Source organism: Pongo abelii, chromosome 7, assembly GCF_028885655.2.
Source record: "Pongo abelii isolate AG06213 chromosome 7, NHGRI_mPonAbe1-v2.0_pri, whole genome shotgun sequence".
In the NCBI taxonomy this organism is placed as follows: Eukaryota; Metazoa; Chordata; class Mammalia; order Primates; family Hominidae; genus Pongo; species Pongo abelii.
In genome coordinates, this window is record NC_071992.2 from 65,350,556 (window position 1) to 65,371,328 (window position 20,773).

At 33.9% G+C, this 20,773-nt stretch overlaps 2 protein-coding genes across 2 annotated transcripts in view; one reads left to right on the top strand and one right to left on the bottom strand.

Annotated features, from left to right (window-relative positions):
- The window catches only part of SNTG1 (syntrophin gamma 1), an 875,063-nt gene that overhangs the window by 833,659 nt on the left and 20,631 nt on the right, over nucleotides 1-20,773 (top strand). Inside the window, exon 18 of the mRNA XM_063726650.1 lies at nucleotides 5,774-5,884. Coding sequence (XP_063582720.1) covers nucleotides 5,774-5,884 — 111 coding nt within the window. The remainder of the gene's footprint in view (nucleotides 1-5,773; nucleotides 5,885-20,773) is intronic.
- On the bottom strand, nucleotides 16,473-16,826 carry LOC112134675 (cytochrome c-like; the record flags this gene model as incomplete). The annotated part of the gene is made up of 1 exon (XM_024251338.3): nucleotides 16,473-16,826. A coding segment is annotated over one exon (354 nt), but the record flags the coding sequence as incomplete, so codon positions are not given.

Below are 20,773 nucleotides of genomic sequence, written 5' to 3' on the forward strand. Positions count from 1 at the left end.
GGAGTGGATATGAACTTTCTGATTGTCTTAATATTTTTGTAAGTCATATATATGTATAATATATATTTACATATATGTATGGTAAATACATATAATATATATTATATTGTAAATATATAATATATAATATATTATATTGTAAATATAATGTATAATATATTATATTGTAAATATAATATATATTATATTGTAAATATATAATATATATTATATTGTAAATATATAATATATAATATTGTAAATATATAATATATATTATATTGTAAATATATAATATATTATATTGTAAATATATAATATATTGTAAATATATAATATATATTATATTGTAAATATTTAATATATATTATATTGTAAATATATAATATATTATATTGTAAATATATGTAATATATAATATATTATATTGTAAATATATGTAATATATAATATATCATATTGTAAATATATGTAATATATAATATATTATATTGTAAATATATGTAATATATAATATATTATATTGTAAATATATGTAATATATAATATATTATATTGTAAATATATATAATATATATTATATATATACACATATACTTTTTAATTTCCCTGCAAAACATCTTTAGACTTGTAGGATGGGTTCAATGTCATTATGTAGTCAAACAATAAATGCAAGTATACTTTTTTTTAGTGCTTTTGCTCTTCTGCAGATTGTATGCTGTCTTAATATGCTATTGTGATATTGGATGATGGGGTATAGTCAAAAAACCTTATAGACTTCTGGAAGGAATTCTGATCTAGTAAGAAATGAATTTCATTAGAAAACTATTAGCTCCAGATTAACACCCCCTCAGGTATTCTTGGAGCTACAAATCTGGAAAAGTATTATAATGCACTGTAGGCCTATATAAATTGAAAAAGTATCTCCTGAAAGGGGGTAGCAGAAAATATTGACTTCAATCATGAAGGATTATGCTGCAGTAATTCCTTGTTGCATCATTCTGAAATGATGCACTAAACTAGTAGAATTGTTCAGACCATGGACTTAAACATTTTCTTGAGCATGCTACTCATATTCCTCCACATTTGTCAAACTAAGTGTGCCTCAGAAATCTAGCCTAAGTACTACAAGTGTTTTGTGTGCATGTGTGTTTTACTTTTAAAAAATTGGCATATAAAAATTAATATTTAAGAACACATATATAGTAAACTGGGGACTAGTATTCTACCTTATCATATGCTTATCTTATGTATTAGTTATACAATTAATGTAACATTCTATTATTTTATATAATCTCCATGTCGAATTTTCCTTTTACCTCTGTTGTTACTTTAATTCTTAAATTTTGATCTTGTTTTAGTATTAATCGGTTGAAGAAAAATGCCAATATTTTAATTGTTCAAACACAAAAATTTTCACTCTTTCTTCCTTCCTTCCCTCCTTCCTTCCTTCCCTCCTTCCTTCCTTCCCTCCTTCCTTCCTTCCCTCCTTCCTTCCTTCCCTCCTTCCTTCTTTCCTTCCTCTCTTTTTCTCTTTCTTTCTGACAGGGCTCACTCTATAGTGCAGTGGCATGATCATGGCTCACTGTAGTGTCAACCACTGGGCTCAGGTGCTTCTCCCATCTCAATCTCCCAGGTAGCTGGGCCTACAGGCTCATGCCACCAAGCCCAGCTGACTTTTTGTCTTTTTTGTAGGCAGGGTTTCATCATGTTGCCCAAGCTGTGTAAGACACAATTTTTTTTAAATGTAAGGTACATTTATTCCCCATGTACCAAGATAGAAAAAAAAAACACGCACACACACACACTTTATTGAGTTGAAGGTGAAAGTTGCAATTTTTTTGTCTGGCATTGTTACCTCCCACCATTAAAATACGTATGTCCAAATGGAGACCATGGGTAATGTCTCCTAATTATAAACCTGTAACATCTAAGCTGAAAATATTACCACTAAGAAAAGTTATGCATATGAATATTTACTGTGGAATTGTTGGTTGGAGATAAACATTTTCTCACTCCATTTACCCTTAAATGTATTTCTTGGAACGTTTACCAATCTCATTTTCTCAGTGCCAGTGTGAGATAATCTTGGAGAACAGGCATTTTACCAGGAATTATTTTATATTTTTCTGGGTGAGGGAGTAGAACTTTCTCATTAGAAACTCTGCTTAAAGAGGCTAGGACCTTAAGAAATCTGGGTTTTAAGGATCACTGGTGATATGTTAAAATTTGCATTCATAATATGTTTATAACTTGCCCTTCATATGACAGTGTGAATGTATTGATATAAGTGCTAATTTATAGGCATACCTCATTTTATCATACTTTGCTTTATCGTCCTTCACATATACTGTGTCTTTTACAAATTGCAGGTTTGTGTCAACCCTCCATTGAGCCACTCTATCAGCTGTTTTTCCAACAGTGTGTGCTTACTTTGTATCTCTGTGTCACATTTTGGTAATGCTTAAAATGTTTCAAAGCTTTTTAAATTACATTTGTTATGGTGACCTGCAATTAGTAATATTTCATGTTATTATTGTAATTATTTTGGAGCACCATGAACTGTGCCCATATAAGATGGTGAACAATTTTAACCAAAAAAATGTGTGTTCTGACTGCTCCACTGACCAACTGTTCCCCACCTCTCTCCCTGTACGTGGGCCTCCCTATTCCCACAGACACAATAATTTGAAAATCAAGCTAATTAATAATCCTGCAATGGCCTTTCTAAGCATTCAAATGAAAGACTCACATGCCTCTCACTTTAAATCAAAATCTAGAAATGATTACATTTGGTGAGAAAGGCATGTTGAAAACAGAGATAGGCTAAAAGCTGGGCGTCCTGTGACAAACAGTTAAGCAAGCTGTGAATGCAAAGGAAAAGTTCTTGAAGAAATGTAATAGTGCTACTCCAGGGAACACATACATGATAAGAAAGTGAAACTGCCTTTTTGCTGATATGGAGAAAGTTTTCATGGTATGGATAGATCAAACCAGCCACAACATTCCCTTAAGCCAAAACCTAATCCAGGGGAAGGCTCTCTTTTCAGATCTATGAAAGCTGATAAAAATGAAGAAGCTGAAGAAGAAAAGGTTGAAGCTAGCATAAGTTGGTTCATGAGGTTTAAGGAGAGAAGCCATCTCTACACCATAAAAGTACAACGTGAAGCAGCAACTGCTGATGGAGAAGCTACAGCAAGTTATCCAGAAGATCTAGCTAAGATCATTGATAAAGCTGGCTACACTAAACAACAGATTTTTAGTGTAGATAAAACAGCCTTATTTTGGAAGAAGATGCCATCTAAAACTTTCATAGGTAGAGAGGAGAAGTCAATGTCTGGCTTCAAAACTTCAAAGGACAGGCTGCCTCTCTTGTTGGGACCAATGCAGCTGGTGACTAAAGTATAGCCAATTCTCATTTACCATTCCAAACATCCTAGGACCCTTAAGAATTATGCTAAATCTACTCTACCTGTACTCTAAATGGAACATTACATCTTGAAGAACATCTGTTTACAGCATGGTTTACTGAATATGTTAAGCCCACTATTGACACCTACTGCTTCGAAAAAACAATTCCTTTCAAAATAATACGGCTCACTAAAAATGTACCAAATTATCCAAGAACTCTGATGGAGATGTGCAAGGAGGCTAATGTCATCTTGTCTGCTAACACAATATCCATTCTGCAGTCCATGAATCAAGGAGTATTTTCGACTTTCAAGTCTTATTATTTAAGAAATGCACTTTGTAAGGCTATAGATACCATAGATAAAGTGATTCCTCTGATGGATCTTGGCAGTCAATTAAAAACTTTCTAGAAAGGATTCATAATTTTAGATGCCATTACAATATCTATGATTCATGGGAGGAGGTCAAAATATCAATATAAATAGGGATTTGGAAGAAGTTGAATCAATTCTAACCCTCTTAGGAGACTTGGAGATGTTCAGAACTTCAGTGAAGGAAGTAAATGCAAATGCTGTGGAAATAACAAGAAAACTAAAATTATAAGTGGAGCCTTGAAGATGCAACTGAATTATTGCAATCTCATGATAAAACTTTGGTGAGTGAGGGGTTTCTTCTTATGGAAGAGCAAAGAAAGTGGTTTCTTCAGATGGAATCTACTTCTTATGAAAATGCTGTGAATATTGTTGAAATGATAACAAAGTATTTAGAATATTACCTTAACTTAGTTGATAAACAGCAGCAGGATTTGAGTGAATTGACTCCAGTTCAGAAATTCTGTGGGTAAAATGCTATTCAGCTATATTTCAGGCTACAGAAAAATCTTTCATGAAAGAGTCAATCGATGCAGCAGACTTCATTGCTGTCTTATTTTAAGAAATTGTCACAGCCACCCCAACCACCAGCAATCACCATCCTGATGAGCCAGCAGCTGTCAGCATCAAGGCAGCACCCTCCACCAACAAAAGGACTACGGCTCACTGAAGACTTGAATGACCCCTAGCATTTTTTAGTAATAAAGTATATTTTAATTAAGGTATATACATTGTTTGTTAGGCTTAATGTCATTGTACACTTAATAGACTACAGTATAGTAACAAACATCACTTTTATATGCATTGGGAAACCAAACAATTTCTGTGACTCACTTCATTGCAATACCTGCTGTTTCATGGTGGTCTGGAACAAAATCCACAAAAGCCCTGAGGTATGCCTGTATATACCCTGAGGTATGCCCATATATGCTTTTATCTATCACATTTTATTCTGAAAAAGATGTGAGACATATACTCTGTTCTTTGTTTCTTTACTATTTTATCAGCGACAATAGCTTAAATAGGACTGCACTCAGAAAATATTTGACTATATCGGCTATGTTTTGTTGATCTATTTAGAAACCACAAGAAATCATTTAAAAAATATTTGAAACAATAATTTGTTAAAAGTATTTTCTATCACATATTTAATGAGATAAAGGTATGCTAAGATAAGGTAAAACAAACTACATGGTGTGTGATCATGTTTGAACACACATACACAATTTTCTTCTTTAATGATTTATATCTTTGGTATTTTGCTTTGGACATGTATGTTTTTAGTTTCAGGACATACCAAAGAGTAAACTGCTGCACCTACTCCCAGGAAATATGATTTATGATATACAATAGACAAAAACTTGTTATAGACAATTCCCACTTATTGCCAATTTAACCTTTTATATCTCCATTTTTGTTATTTGGAAAGGCAACAGATTTCTGTTTCTTTCTGCTTCAGAGAATTACATTTGTAGAATATGTTTCTAAAAGAGGCTCTACTTTCCAAGATATTACAGACTGATGCAGATGGCTCTATAAAATGCTTATTCTGCATCTTATGAAAGCATCATGTCAGTTTTTGTCATAAGTGTTTATTCAAGCTAATATGTCATCTTAATAAAGCGAAGGTTATTAGTTGAGCTTCAAGATAAAGCTCCAGAATGATCAATTCACAATCACTTTGTCACTTCTATTGAAAAGGACTCAATGAAACATACAGTTCTTATTGACTGTACACATAAGTCAAGATACCAAAAGCAATTTATTTTTATGCATTTTTGCAATAATTATTTCATGGATATGAAATAATAATAATAATCACAAATATTAATAATCACAATAATCACAAATGTTAACATTTGATACATATTTTTAAATTTCATTTTAAAATATTGGGACATAGTACTAACTTTGTATGATTAACTTCTACCATTTAAAAAAGAACTATTTCTTGATTTGAAAGCCGATATTAATTCTACTGACTTACATTGTTTTTTTTTTCCCCCCTTTAGGCTGTCCTTTGGAGGTATAAATTCTCTCATCTTAAAGGTTCTTCAGATGATGGCAAGAGCAAAATCAAATTTTTGTTTCAGAATCCAGATACTAAACAGATTGAAGCAAAGGTAAACCCAAGAAATTCATCACATAACACCTCTAACTACATTAATGTCATTAAGGAACAAAGAGGGGAAACTTTGGGGGAATCACAAGACCAAAAACACACATTCTCTGCTCATCTTGAAATATCCCTCATGGCCAGAAGAATAAACTTACTTTAAGATTTTATTAGCAAATTTTCACTTAAAGGCAGCACTTAAAATAAATTACACAAAACTAATTGCGTTTCTTAGTTTTAATTCCTTATGAACTGCGTTTTTGTCACACTAAAATAACATCCTGGGAACTAAAGCAGTCCTTTGGTGGTTTCATTCTAAATAATAATTAAAAATACTTTGTAAAAATCTGACTATATTTACATAAATTTATATATTTACATTTTATTTATATATTTTTTCACATATTCAAAATCTGCATTATTTTCATTACTATAATATAAAATTGACAATAACAATGTTTGCATTAGAATAAATTATAAATGCATTATCCCAGTATGGAGAAAAGGATAAATAACAAGTGAAAAAATTGTATCTATGGACATGAAAGCTCAATATAATTTTTCAACTATGAATTAAAATTACCATATTTCTATTATACCCCTTTACTTAAATTCAGGGATAAGAAGCCTTAGCCTGACATTCAGAGCCTTCCCAGGAATGTCCCTTGATGATATTCTTGGCAGTCTCCTGTAACACTGCTCTATATTTAGATTAGACACTCTCCTTCTTTTCACAAGGTGACTCCTTGTAGCGTTATGTATCTTCTGCTTTTCTCTCAACTGTTTTCCTTAGCTTTTTGTCTGAGTATCTCTCGAGATATCCCATTCTTGTCTCTTACTTGTCTTTGGACTCATCTTTTCTGCCTCTTCCTAGTTCACAGGTTGTGTAATGTGGGAACTGTGTCGTTCCTACAGCGGGCTCCTTTGCCACTGCATGACTCTGTAGCATTGATGTTTCCAGGGGGTTGCCTCACTTTGTCTCCCATCAGTTTAGACAAATGCCTTACTAACTTCTTCCACTCCCTTTATTTTACATGCCTCATAAGTTTTTAACTTACATTTCTAACACAGCCTCTTCCCTAAATATAGACCCATCTCTGCACCGGCCGTTTCTCCACCTCTCGCTACTGCTCCTCTTCTCCCACCTCAGCTACCACTGATCAATCATTTACTTTGTGGCAACCACTTATTTTGATAATATCAAAGAATGCATTACTCTTGTCAAAATTTTTTTACCTTTAGCTCTTGGTATATTTCTTAATCTTTCAAAGCACAGCACAAATTTTAATACTGGTGAAAGATGTTAATATTGTCAGTTCTATATTATTCTGGCATTTATTCTGATGGGGAACCTCAACCACCAGTTGCTGACAGCAGTATAGTATTCAGTTACTTACCCCAACACTTTTTAATGAGATAACAAACCCTTTGCAAAGGAACAAGAGTGATAAATGCAATCTAATGGCTACTAACTATGGTATTTAGATATTAATTTAGTGTAGCATGTATTACACATGCAATTAATTATACTGACAAGTATACTAGAAATTTACCTGTCAGCTACTAAGTATTGTTCATTCTTGTAATTTTTGTGCTTTAAAGCTTTCTCTCATATGTAATTCATTAAGAGCTAGTGTAAGAATAGATATTTGGTTGAGTGTAATTCTCAAATTGATAGGAAGTAATTATGGAATAGAAAAAAAAGTAGTCTTAAAAATAATGAGACTATGACATTTGGTGAGTTGTTGAAATTCTTTAAAGTCAGCATCTCCCTTTATAAAATAAAAGAAAATAATACCTCCATAGGTGATACTGAAAATACCCAATAAAATATGATGACTGTTTAAACAACAATAATGCTAGACAATCAGAATGTTGGCCAGTCCTACAGAATTGTTTAGCCATACTTGTGTGTATCACCTGAACATTACCTCTGCTGACATAAAAATTGTGTAAGAACTGGAAGCAGGACATTTGCTAACTATTGTATAACCTCTATAACCATGACTTGTGAACAGTAAGCTAACATACCATCACAGGAGCAAAACAATCATAGTATAGATGTTCTTGTGTGGACATAAGCTTTTATCTATCTGGGATAAATGCCTAGAAGTGCAAATTGCACCATAGAATAGAAAATGTTTGTTTAGTTTTAAATAAAATGCCAAATTATATTCTATAGTGGCTACAGAATATAGATAACATTTTATATCCTACCAATAATGTATAAAAGATCCAGTTTCTCTACATCCCTGCAAGGTTGGGGTATTGTCACTTAAAATTTTGGTTCTGCTCATCATAGTCTTCATTTACATATCCTTCAAGTCTGATAATGATGAACAACTTTTTATATGTATATTATATCCCCTTTGTTATATGCCATGTATGTTATATCCTCTTTGTTGAGGAGATTTCTCTTCCTGTTTCTTGCCCATGTTCTGACAATATTGTCAGATTATTATTTTTTGGTGCCTTGTCTCTATTTTTCTGTTAATTGTGCTAGAGGCTTTTCAAAGAACGACATTAATTTTTACTGATTTTTATATTGTGGTCTGTAATCCATTCAATGAATTCTGCTCTTTTAATATTTGCCTATTTTTTAGTTGCTTTGGCTGTTATTTTGCTCTCATTTTTAATTTTTTGAGATAATATTTTAGATTTCTGATTTGAAATGTCCTTTCTAATATAGGATTTAGTTCTATAATTTCCTTGTTAGCACTGCATTTGCTGCATCCCCAAAATTATGACATCTTGTGTTTCTATTTTCATCGGTTCAATATGTTTTTATTTCCCTTAAGTCTTTCTCTTTGACAAATGGATTTTTTTTCCTTTCCTTTTTTAAATAGACTTTAGTTTTTCAGAGCAGTTTTAAGTTCACAGCAAAGTTGAGTGTAAGGTACAAAAATTTCCTGTATACCACCTGTCCCTACACAATCACAGCCCCCTCTGTAGTCAACATCCCCCACCAGTGCGGCGGATGAAGTTATAGCTGATGAACTTACAGTGACACATCATTACCACCCAGAGTCCATAGTTTACATTAGAGTTGACTCTTGGTGTTGCATATGTTATGGGTTTTGATACATATAGTGGCAGTTATCTGCCATTATAGTATCATAGTCGTTTCACTACCCTAAACATTTTTGGGCTCTTCTTATTTACCCCTATCTTCCCCCGACCCCAAGAAACCACTCATTTTTAAAACTTGTCTCCGTAGTTTTTCCTTTTTCAAAATGTCATATAGTTGGATCATACAATAGTTACCCTTTTCATATTGGCTTATTTTACTTAGTGTTATGACTTTAAGTTTCTTCCATGTCTTTTCATGACTTAATAACTCATTTCTTTTTAGTACTGAATAATATACAATTTTCTGGATGTACAACAGTTTATTTATCCATTCACCTACAGACAGACTTCTTTGTTACTTCCATGTTTTAGAAATTATAAACAAAACGGTTCTAAACATCTATATTCAGGTTTTGAGTGGACATAAGTTTTCAACTTCTTTGGGTAATATCATGGAGTGTGATTGCTAGATCATATGGTAAAAGAGTGTTTAGTTTTAAAACTGCCAAACTGTCTTCCAAAGTAATTGTAGAACTTTCCTTCTCCATCACCAATAAATGAAAGTTGCTTTTGCTCCACAATCTCACCAGTATCTGTTGTTGTCCATGTTCTGGATTTGGATCATTCTAATAGGTGTGTAGTGGTATATTATTGTTGTTTTAATTTGTATTTATCTGATGATATACAATGTGGCGCATATTTTCATACACTTATTTTCATCTGTATATATTCTTTGGTAAGGTATCTATTAAGGTTTCTGGCCCATTTTTAATTGTAATTTTTGTTCTGATATCATTGAGTTTTAACAGTTCTTTGCATATTTTCATTAGCATCTCTTGTCTGCTATGTTGTCTGCAAATATTTTTGTCCAATCTGCAGTTTGTCTTTTTGCTCTCTTGAGAATGTCTTTCATAGAGCAGAAAATTTTAATTTTAATGAGGTCCAGTTTATCAATCGTTTCTTTTGTGGATCATGCCTTTGGCATAGAATCTAAAAAGTCATTGCAAAAGCGAAAGTCATCTAGACTTTGTACTATGTTATCTTCTAGGAGTTTTTAAATTATTGTCTTTTATAATTGGAGCTGTGTTCCACTTGGAATTAATTTTTGTGAAGGGTGTAATATTTCTGTCTAAGTTCTTTCTTTTTTTTTTTTTGCATTGCATGTGGATGTCCATTTTTTCCAGCATCATTTGTTGAACAGGCTATATTTACTCCATTGTATTTTTTTGCTCCTTAGTCAAAGATTAGTTGACTGTATTTATGTGGGCCTATTTCTAGGCTTTCTCTTCTGTTCCATTGATCTATTTGTCTATTCCTTTCCCAACATCATGCTGTCTTGATGACTGTAGCTTTAGAGTATGTCTTGAAGTTTTATAGTGTTAATCCTTCAACTTTGATCTTGTTTTTCAATAGTGTGTTGGCTATTCTGCATCTGTTGCCTCTCTATATATATTTTAGAATCAATTTGTTAATATCCAAAATTACTTGCTGGAATTTTGATTGGCATTTTATTAAATCTGTAGTTCAAGTTTGGAAGAACTGACATCCAGACAATATTGAGTCTCTCTGTCCATGAATATGAAATATATTCCATTTATTTAGTACTTCTTTGATTTATCAGAGTTTGATAGTTTTCCTCTTATAGAATTTTTATGTATTTAATTAGCTTTATATTAACTTACCTGACATGTGACCGAGAATATCTTTCCCTTTTTTATAATTTTAGTAGAAAACCTTTGGATTTCCCACCGTTAAGTATGATATCAGCTGTTGGTTTGGTAGGTAATTTTTATCAAGTTGAGAATGTCCCCCATCTATTCCTAGTTTACTGAGAGTTTTTATCACACATGGGGGTCAGATGAGTTTTCTGGATCTATTGATACAGACATGTGATTTTTCTTCTTTAACCTGTTGATTTGATGTAATACCTTAATTGAATTTCAAATTTTGAATAAGCCTTGTATATCAGCTAAAATAGTGGATTCTTCCATTTCTCCTTGAAGTTCTGTCAGTTTAGCCTTACATATTTGTATGCTTTTTTATCAGGTGTATACATGCTAAGGATTGTTACGTCTTTTTCGGATAATTTATTTACCGTTGTCTAATGTCCCTCTTTTTCCCTAAACCTTTCCTTGTTGAAGTCTGCTCCATCTGGAATCAATAAAAACTATTATTGCTTTCTTTAGGTTAGTGTTAGCATGGCACATCTTTCTCCATTCATTGACTTTTAATCCATATATGCCTTTAACATTGAAAGTGGATTTCTTGCAGATAACGTATCATTTGGTCTTATTTCTTCATCCATTTTGACAATCTTTATCTTTTAATAAGCACATTTAAGACCACTGATGTTAAAAATAGTTTTTGATACAGTTGGATGAATACCCACAATGTTTCTTATCCTTCTGAATTTATTGCCCTTGTTCTTTATTCTTATTTTAGTCTTCCATGTTTTACAGCTTTTGTAGTTTTAACACTTAACATAATTCTATTCTCTCTCCTTATTAGCACAACAGTTATATATTGTTTTACTTTTATTAGTGGTAGCGCTAGACCTTGTAAAATATGTTTACAACTAAACCAAGTCTGCCTTCAAAACAACACTACACTGATTCACAGGTGGTGTATCTTATAATAACAAAATCCTCCTAATTCCTGCCTCTCCTTCCTTCTATTATTGCTGTCACTCATTTTGCTTATACACAATCCTATACAATCTAATACATTGTTATTATTTTGAATAAACTGTTATGTGTTAGATAAATAACATTGCATTTGTTTCTCTTTTGTTAGAATTTGCATTTTCTGCATACATTGCTTATTTGTTCTTGCATGTGGTCTATTTTATCTATTAAAGCTTGTGGTATATTAATCATAGTTGTTTCAAATGCCTGTTCTAATAAATCCAATGTCTCTGCCATATCTGCACCTGGTTGTAATGCTTGCCCTATCTCTGTAAACTGTGATGTGTTTTTTCCATGTATTATGATTTTGCAATGTTTTCTTTTTTAAATCATTTTTATTATAATTTAAGTTCTGGGATAAATGTGCAGAATGTGCAGGTTTGTTACATAGGTATACACGTGCCATGGTGGTTTGCTGCATCCATCAACCTGTCATCTAAATTAGGTATTCCTGCTAATGCTATCCCTTCCCTGCCCCACCCCACCTCTTGACAAGCTCCAGTGTGTGTTGTCTCCTTCCCTGTGTCCATGTGTTCTCATTGTTCAGCTCCCACTTATGAGTGAGAACATGTGGTGTTTGGTTTTCTGTTCTTGTGTTACTTTGCTGAGAATGATGGTTTCCAGCTTCATCCATGTCCCTGCAAAGGACATGAACTCATCCTTTTTTATGGCTGCATAGTATTCCATGACGTGTATGTGCCACATTTTCTTTATCCAGTCTATCACTGATGGGCATGTGGGTTGGTTCCAAGTCTTTGCTATTGTGAACAGTGCCGCAATAAACATATGTGGGCATGTGTCTTTTTTTTTTTCTTTTTATTATTATTATTATTATTATACTTTAGGCTCTATGGTACATGTGCGCAAGGTGCAGGTAAGTTACATATGTATACATGTGCCATGCTGGTGCACTGCACCCACCAACTCGTCATCTAGCATTAGGTATATCTCCCAATGCTATCCCTCCCCCCTCCCCCCACCCCACAACAGTCCCCGAAGTGTGATGTTCCCCTTCCTGTGTCCATGTGTTCTCATTGTTCAATTCCCACCTATGAGTGAGAATATGCGGTGTTTGGTTTTTTGTTCTTGCGATAGTTTAGGGCATGTGTCTTTATAGCAGAATGGTTTATAACCCTTTGTGTATATACTCAATAATGGGGTTGCTGGTTCTAGAGCCTTGAGGAATCGCCACTCTGTCCTCCAAAATGGTTGAACTAATTTACTCTCCCATCAACATTGTAAAAGCATTCTCCACATTCTCTCCAGCATGTGCTGTTTCCTGACTTTAATGATCACCATTCTAACTGGCGTGAGGTGGTATCTCATTGTGGTTTTGATTTGCATTTCTCTAATGACCAGTGATGATGAGCATTTTTTCATATGTTTGTTGCTGCATAAATGTCTTTTTTTGAAAATTGTCTGTTCATATACTTTGCCAACTTTTTGATGGGGTTGTTTGTTTTTTTTCTTGTAAATTTGTTTAAGTTCTTTGTAGATTCTGGATATTAGTCCCTGGTCAGATGGATAGATTGCAAAAATTTTCTCCCATTCTGTAGGTGGCCTGTTCACTCTGATGATAGTCTCTTTTGCCGTGCAGAAGCTCTTTAGTTTAACGAGATCTCATTTGTCAATTTTGGCTTTTGTTGCCATTGCATTTTTTGTCTTAGTCATGAAGTCTTTGCTCCTGCCTATGTCCTGAATGGTATTGCCTAGGTTTTCTTCTAGGGGTTTTATGGTTTTAGGTCTTCATTTAAATCTTTAATCCATCTTGAGTTAATTTTTGTATAAAGTGTAAAGAAGGGGTCCAGTTTCAATTTTCTGCATATGGCTAGCCAGTTTTCCCAGCACCATTTATTAAATAGGGAATCCCTTCCCCATTGCTTATTTTTGTCAGGTTTGTGAAAGATCAGATGGTTGTAGATGTGTGGTATTATTTCTGAGTCCTCTGTTCTGTTCCATTGGTATATATATATATATATATATATATAATATATATATATAATAATATATATATTATATATATATATTATATATATATATTATATATATATAATATATATATAATATATATATATTATATATATATATTTATATATATATATATATATATATCTGTTTTGGTACAGTACCATGCTGATTTGGTTACTGTAGCCTTGTAGTATAGTTTGAAGTATGGTAGCATGATGCCTCCAGCTTTGTTCTTTTTCCTTAGGATTGTCCTGGCTATGTGGGCTCTTTTATGGTTCCTTATGAAGTTTAAAGTAGTTTTTTCCAATTCTGTGAAGAAAGTCAGTGGTAGCTGGACAGGGGTAGCATGGAATCTATAAATTACTTTGGGCATTATGGCCATTTTCATGATATTGATTTTTTCTATCCATGAGCACAGAATGTTTTCCCATTTGTTTGTGTCCTCTCTTATTCCCTAGAGCAGTGGTTTGTTGTTCTCCTTGAAGAGGTCCTTCACATCCCTTGTAAGTTGTATTCCTAGTTGTTTTATTTTCTTTGTAGCAATTATGAATGGGAGTTAACTCATGATTTGGCTCTCCGTTTGTCTATCATTGCTTATAGGAATGCTTGTAATATTTTCACATTTATTTTGTATCCTGAGACTTTGCTGAAGTTGCTTCTCAGCTTAAGGAGATTTTGGGCTGAGACGATGGGGTTTTCTAAATATACAATCATGTCATCTGCAAACAGAGATAATTTGACTTATTCTATTCCAATTTGAATACCCTTTATTTCTTTTGACTGATTGCCTGGTCAGAACTTCCAATACTGTGTTGAATAAGAGTGGTGAGAGAGGGCATCCTTGTCTTGTGCAGGGTTTTAAAGGAAATGCTTCTAGGTTTTTGCCCATTTAGTATGATATTGGTTGTGTGTTTGTCATAAATAGCTCTTATTATTTTGAGATATGTTCCATCAATACCTAGTTTATTGAGAGTTTTTAGCATGAAGGGTGTTGAATTTTGTCAAAGGCCTTTTCTGCATTTATTGAGATAATCATGATCAACAAAATGGATAGACCTCTAGTCAGACTAATAAAGAAGTAAAGAGAGAAGAATCAAATAGACGCAAAAAAATGATAAAAAGAATATCACCACTGATCACAGAAATACAAGCTACCCTCAGAGAATACTATAAACACCTCCATGCAAATAAACTAGAAAATCGAGAAGAGATGGATAAATTCCTGGACACATACACCTTCCCAAGTCTAAACCAGGAAGAAGTCGAATCCTTGAATAGACCAATAACAAGTTCTGAAATTGAGGCAGCAATTAATAGCCTACCAGCCAAAAAAAGTCCAGGACCAGACGGATTCACAGCCGAATGCTACCAGAGGTACAAAGAAGACCTGGTACCATGCCTTCTGAAACTATTCCAAACAATAGAAAAAGAGGGAATCCTCCCTAACTCATTTTATGAGGCCAGCATCATCCTGATACCAAAACCTGGCAGAAACACAACAAAAAAGAAAATTTCAGGCCAATATCCCTGATGAACATTGATGCGAAAATCCTCAGTAAGATACCAGCAAACCGAATCCAGCAGCACATCGAAAAGCTTAACCACCACGATCAAGTTGGCTTTATCCCTGGGATCAAGGCTGTTTCAACAAATGCAAATCAGTAAACGTAATCCATCACATAAACAGAACCAATGCAATGTTTTCCTGATAGTCAGGCATGATGTACTGAGTAAAAGGTGCTGTTACAAACATGCCTTCAGTAATGTTATGTTAAGGTGGGGGAGGGGAGTGTTCTACAGCTTGTGAGTAGGACTCAGTCTTTTAGCTGGCCTGTGCCCGTGAACTGTGTCTTCACATGTGCTGCTCAGTCATCCCTGCTTAGGTAGAACAGGATGGCTGGAGGGGGTTGGAGTGGGGTATTTCCCTTCTCCAAGGTGAGTTAGGCTCTGATAAAACACCAGCAAGTTAGGCTCAGGTTACCTAGTTTCCCTTGAGGGCAGGCCTTGCTAAGAAGAACATAGTGCCTGAGCTATTTTTTCTTTTCATGATCTGTGGTTTTCTTTTTAATTATCTTGTCTTATGATCACACATAATTTTAAAACTTGTGTATATCTCCTCTACTTTAATCCTCTTAAGTTGGCAAAAGCACCATTCCAATCACAAATACACAGCAGTTCTACAGTTTTATGTTTCTGAATGGCTGTTTAAAGGCAATCCTAAATTATAACTTAGTTTGACTTAGATTGTGAAGAATTCAAGAATGAAGTTTAACTTGCTACTATTTTAAAAGCATGTGACCTTACAGATCAATAAAATGTAAGAAGTGTTAAATAATCTTTGACATTGCACATAAATCACACTAAAATGCCTTTCAATAAGTAAAAGGAACCATTTTAAATATAGGGAAATCTAATTACACTGGCATAGTTAAGGCCAAAAATATAAAGTAGACATTGCTACCTTATTTATCTTCAACCCTTGCCTTTAAGAGGCAAATTAACACAAAACACAAGTGAATCATGCTTGGTTCTGAGACAGTGAAGAAATTTCCCCTGTATTTAAATATACTCACATAATCAGTTATATAAATCTAAATATAAAACCAATCTCCAGTAAGTTTTAAGATGGTACTCACCGTCTTTGTGAAAAGTTGAACATTACTAATGGAGTCTAACATATCTTTAGAAGGGGTGAATAGCGATAGCATTTACTGAATTGGAATTACTATTAATATTCAAAAACAGAACATATTCATTTAACCACAAGCCAGTCTTTGTTTTAAATCAGGACTGCCCAACAAAATATTCTGTCAGTCATTCATGATCTGAATTCTGGTGTATGAGATCTCTTCAAGTATGGTGGACATAAAAAACTCATGGGACATTCTGTTTTGTAATAAATAAGGCATTGGCCAACTCAGTAGTAGCTTTTTTGAGACAAGCTATCAAGTCTGCCCTTTCTACCTTCTTAATGAAGGCAAAGATCATTTCTGTTCCAAGGATGTACTTCTTGGGAGTCTCCAAATACACCATCAGTGTATCCTCTCCCCAGGTGATGCCTTTGTTCTTATTGGCATCTGTGTAAGAGAATCCAACAGCCTGACCTGTCTTCTGCCCGAAGAGACCATGGAGATTAGGCCCAGTCTTGTGCTTGCGTCCCTTTTCCATGATGTGGCACTGGACACACTTCTGAACAAAGATCTTCTTGACTTTCTCAACATCACCGATATTTAATTATCTTTTTAGGCTCTTGAGCAATGAAGGTTCCTGCTCTGAAGCCGGACGTCACACTCCGTTGCCTTAGTTATTTTTAAATGTTTTCCCCTCCTCTTACCAGCAGCATAGGGGATTTTTCTCCAAAATCCACTATGAGAATCTGGTCAAGGTCCTGAAAGTAAAAATTACAGAAGTGTGGAGACACTGATAACTATGCTCCCCTAGAGTTCTTATCTCTCAGACTTGTCCACACTGAGCCTCCAGCAAGTCATCAGTGATACTTCAGGCTTCCCCACCTCAGCACCGGTTTCTGCAGAGGTTTTTACTCAGTGATTTCTATTCCAACAATCCGTGATTCTTGGAATATGACTGTCTGTCCTTCCAATTTGGGGGACAGTTGTTTTCCCCAATGGAGATAAGGAGAGTTGTTGATTTTTCAGTTCGTTTGGCTTTTTCCTTGTTGCCAGGATGTGGTAGCAACTTCTAGGTTGAACTGGAAACCTGAAGCCCCTGATACTCAGAGTTTTAGAAAGGGGATGTTTAGTATTTGGGGATTTATCTTTCTAGAGTTGATTTTTAGTCTGATTCCAGAGAACGTACTCTATATGATTTCATTTTTTTCATCCTCTATATCATATATCATACAATTTTGATTGAGGAAGACACAAACATATGGAAATAACTCAGAATGGCATAGATTCTCTTCTGGCCTCTCTTTTGTTTTATTGGTTGATGTGTCTGTTTTTATTAGTATTATACTGTTTTAATTCCTAGCTTTGAAATACAGTTTGAAGTCAGGTAGTGTGGTATCTCCAGCTTCACTCTTTTGGCTCAAGATTGCCTTTATTCTGTGTCTGTGTGTGTGTGTGTGGTTTTAAGAGAAAAGTATGAAAGGTAATTCCGTGTTCAGGGATTGGAAAAATTAATGTTGTTAAAACATCTATATTACCCCCAAAAGATTAATAGATTCATTAAATTTTTTACCAAAATTTCAATTTTACTTTTTTAGAGATAAGCTCTAAAATTAATACAGAAACACACACACACACACACACAAATAACCAAGGCAATTCCTATACATAGGTATAGGAATTAAAACAGCAGAATACTGATAAAAAAAATAGACACACTGACCAATGAAACAAAATAGAGAGGCCAGAAAAGAACCTGTGTGATTAAGATCAATTGATTTTTACAACGGCCCCAAGAATACAAATGGGAAAAGAACACTCTCCAATAACAGGATGACAAGAAAATGGAATTTTCATGTTCAGGAGAATGAAATTGGGTTCTTATCTAACACCATATATAAAAACAACTCTAAACATTATAAGACTTGATCTGGGCAATGACTTTTTGGATTTGCCTCCGCAAGCTCAGGCAACAACAGCAACAACAACAAAAAATAAACAAACAGGATTATGTCAAACTCTAAAGCTTCCTCACAGCAAAGGAAATGAACAGAGTGATGAGGCGACCTATATCATGGGAGAAATATTTATAAGCCGTACATGTGATAAGGTGTTAGTAATCAAAATATATAAGGAACTGAAACAACTTCAAAGTACAAAACAAATAACTCATTAAAAATGGGCAAAGGACTCATTTTGAGACATTTCTCAAAAGAAGACAAAATAATGGCCAACATTTATGTACATGTGAACCTATGAAGCAATGCTTAACATCACTAATCATTAGGAAAATTAGAAACTCAATGGGCTGTCACCTCATATCTATCAAATGGCTATTAACAAAAAGGTGAAAGATAAGTGTTGGCAAAAATGTAGAAAAAAGGAAACACCTGTATGCTGTTGGTGGCAATGTAAATTTATACAAGCCATGTTGTAAACTGTGAAGAGCTTTCTCTAAAAACTGAAATAGAACCACCACTCTGTGTATAGCCAGCAATCCCATTTCTGAGTATATATGCAAATAATTTGAAATAAGTATATTGAAGAGATATCTGCAATTTCATGTTAATTGCGACTCCACTCACAATAGCCAACACATGGAATCAACCTAAATGTCCATCAACCGATAAATGGATAAATAAAATATGGTATATTTATACATAATGGGATAGTATTCAACCTTAAAAAAGAAGGACATTATGTCATAGAAGAATCTGGGGGTCATTATGCTAAGTAAAGGCAGCCAGACACAGAAAGACAAATACTATATGTTCCCATTTATATGTAGAATCTAAATCATGGAACTGTCAGAAGAGAAGTAGTATTTACAGAGACTGGAGAATAGGGGGAATGGAGAGATTTTGGTCAAAAGGTACAATGTTTTGTTAGACTAGAGTAAGAGATGATAAGTATCTGAGGGGAAAAAATGCCCAAGCTTATTACTGGGCCTTTGCAGGCATGAGTGGGTATGGAGCCATGACTTTTCTGTAGCATTGGGCTAAAGAATATCAATTATCATATAACAGTTTCTGTCTTGCTAGACTGCCCCTCTCAAGTCACGTGGCTAGAGGGAGTAGGCTTCTCTTAGGTTTACTGGTCTGCATCCATTGGTATTTCTGGGTTCCCAGCCTCTCCACTATCTTGTTTGGCGGATATGACACAGAGAGGCAAACCCAGAGAACTCGTCACGTGTTATAAGGGTCCTGGGGTCTCCGGGTTCTTAGTCTGCTGCCTCTTCTCTCTCTTTCAGGGTGTCCTTACATTTATTTTATGTATGTTATCCAGGGTTTGTGATGATACTTAGGAAGAGGAATAAGGAAAAGTACATCTATTCTATCTCCAACATAGTACTATGTTTATTTTTAAACTGTTAATGCCATTTTTTAAAAGAAAAATTATTTGACTTATTTTGATTACTCTGATTGTTAGTTTCTCGCTCTTGATAACCCCAATGAATAGTGACAAAAAATATTTTAAAAGTTGACAGTGGAAGTATAATTATCAGGTGGCTCTTGTTGTAACTGCTGAGTAGTCTGGAGAGAGAACTCTTAACATGTAGAGACATTGTTATGTAGGCTTATTTTGTAAAATAATGTTTTCTACAATGCAATGCCTAGATTTCACCTTATTTTTACACAAATATGACTCAAATAAGAGTAGATTTTATATGAGTAAACAATACTGAGGAATTTACATGGCTTAAGATAATTTAACCCAATTTAATTTTTAAACAGTTATTTTAAACCTCAAATGTTAAATATAAAATACGTGTAAACTGCTGCTAAATTATGAGTTGCAGTGGATTCTATTGAAGGAGAGATTGGAAACCCAGGACAGTTTGTTCTGGTGGAGGCCACTGTCTGCATAACAAGAAGCTGGTTGTCTCCATACCTCCCTTACCCCATTAGTTACCATTCAATAGAACATTTTTCATCCTGAAAATATTAAACAGCATTCATTCATCAAAGTCAAATTTTCTATTTCTTGCTCTGATCTCTCTTTACCAGATGTTAGATAGGTAAGTTAATAGGTAACTGTGAGTGATGTCTAAAAGTACTGTTACTAAGATGGTTTCTTACAGTATTTCAAAATTTTATGTGGCTTATGATGCAAATTATTTTTTTCATTGCTTACTGCTGATTTGGGAATAATAATTGAAGGCTATCATTTTCACTTAATTTTATATAGCTTAATAGCTATTTGCATGTAAAGCTTTCATCAGAACGTATTATAAATGAAATGTTTGAGTATTTAAGACTTCATTATGAGAACAGGCTTGTTTTAGAGGGATTTAAGATTATACTTTACACATATTTCTACAAAGACAAAACATTATTTTGGGGGTAGGAGCAAATAATATTTATCACTTTGTTTTCGTGTGTCCCCATCTCAAATATATTGAAGGCAAGAGAATATACGTATTTATTAACAATTAATGCCAAAAATTGTTGAAGTTGTTTACAGAAACTTATTGGGAGATTTTACTTATCTGCTGCCCATATGTCCTCCCGTGCATCCAAGAATTCCAACAGTATGATAAGTAATTTG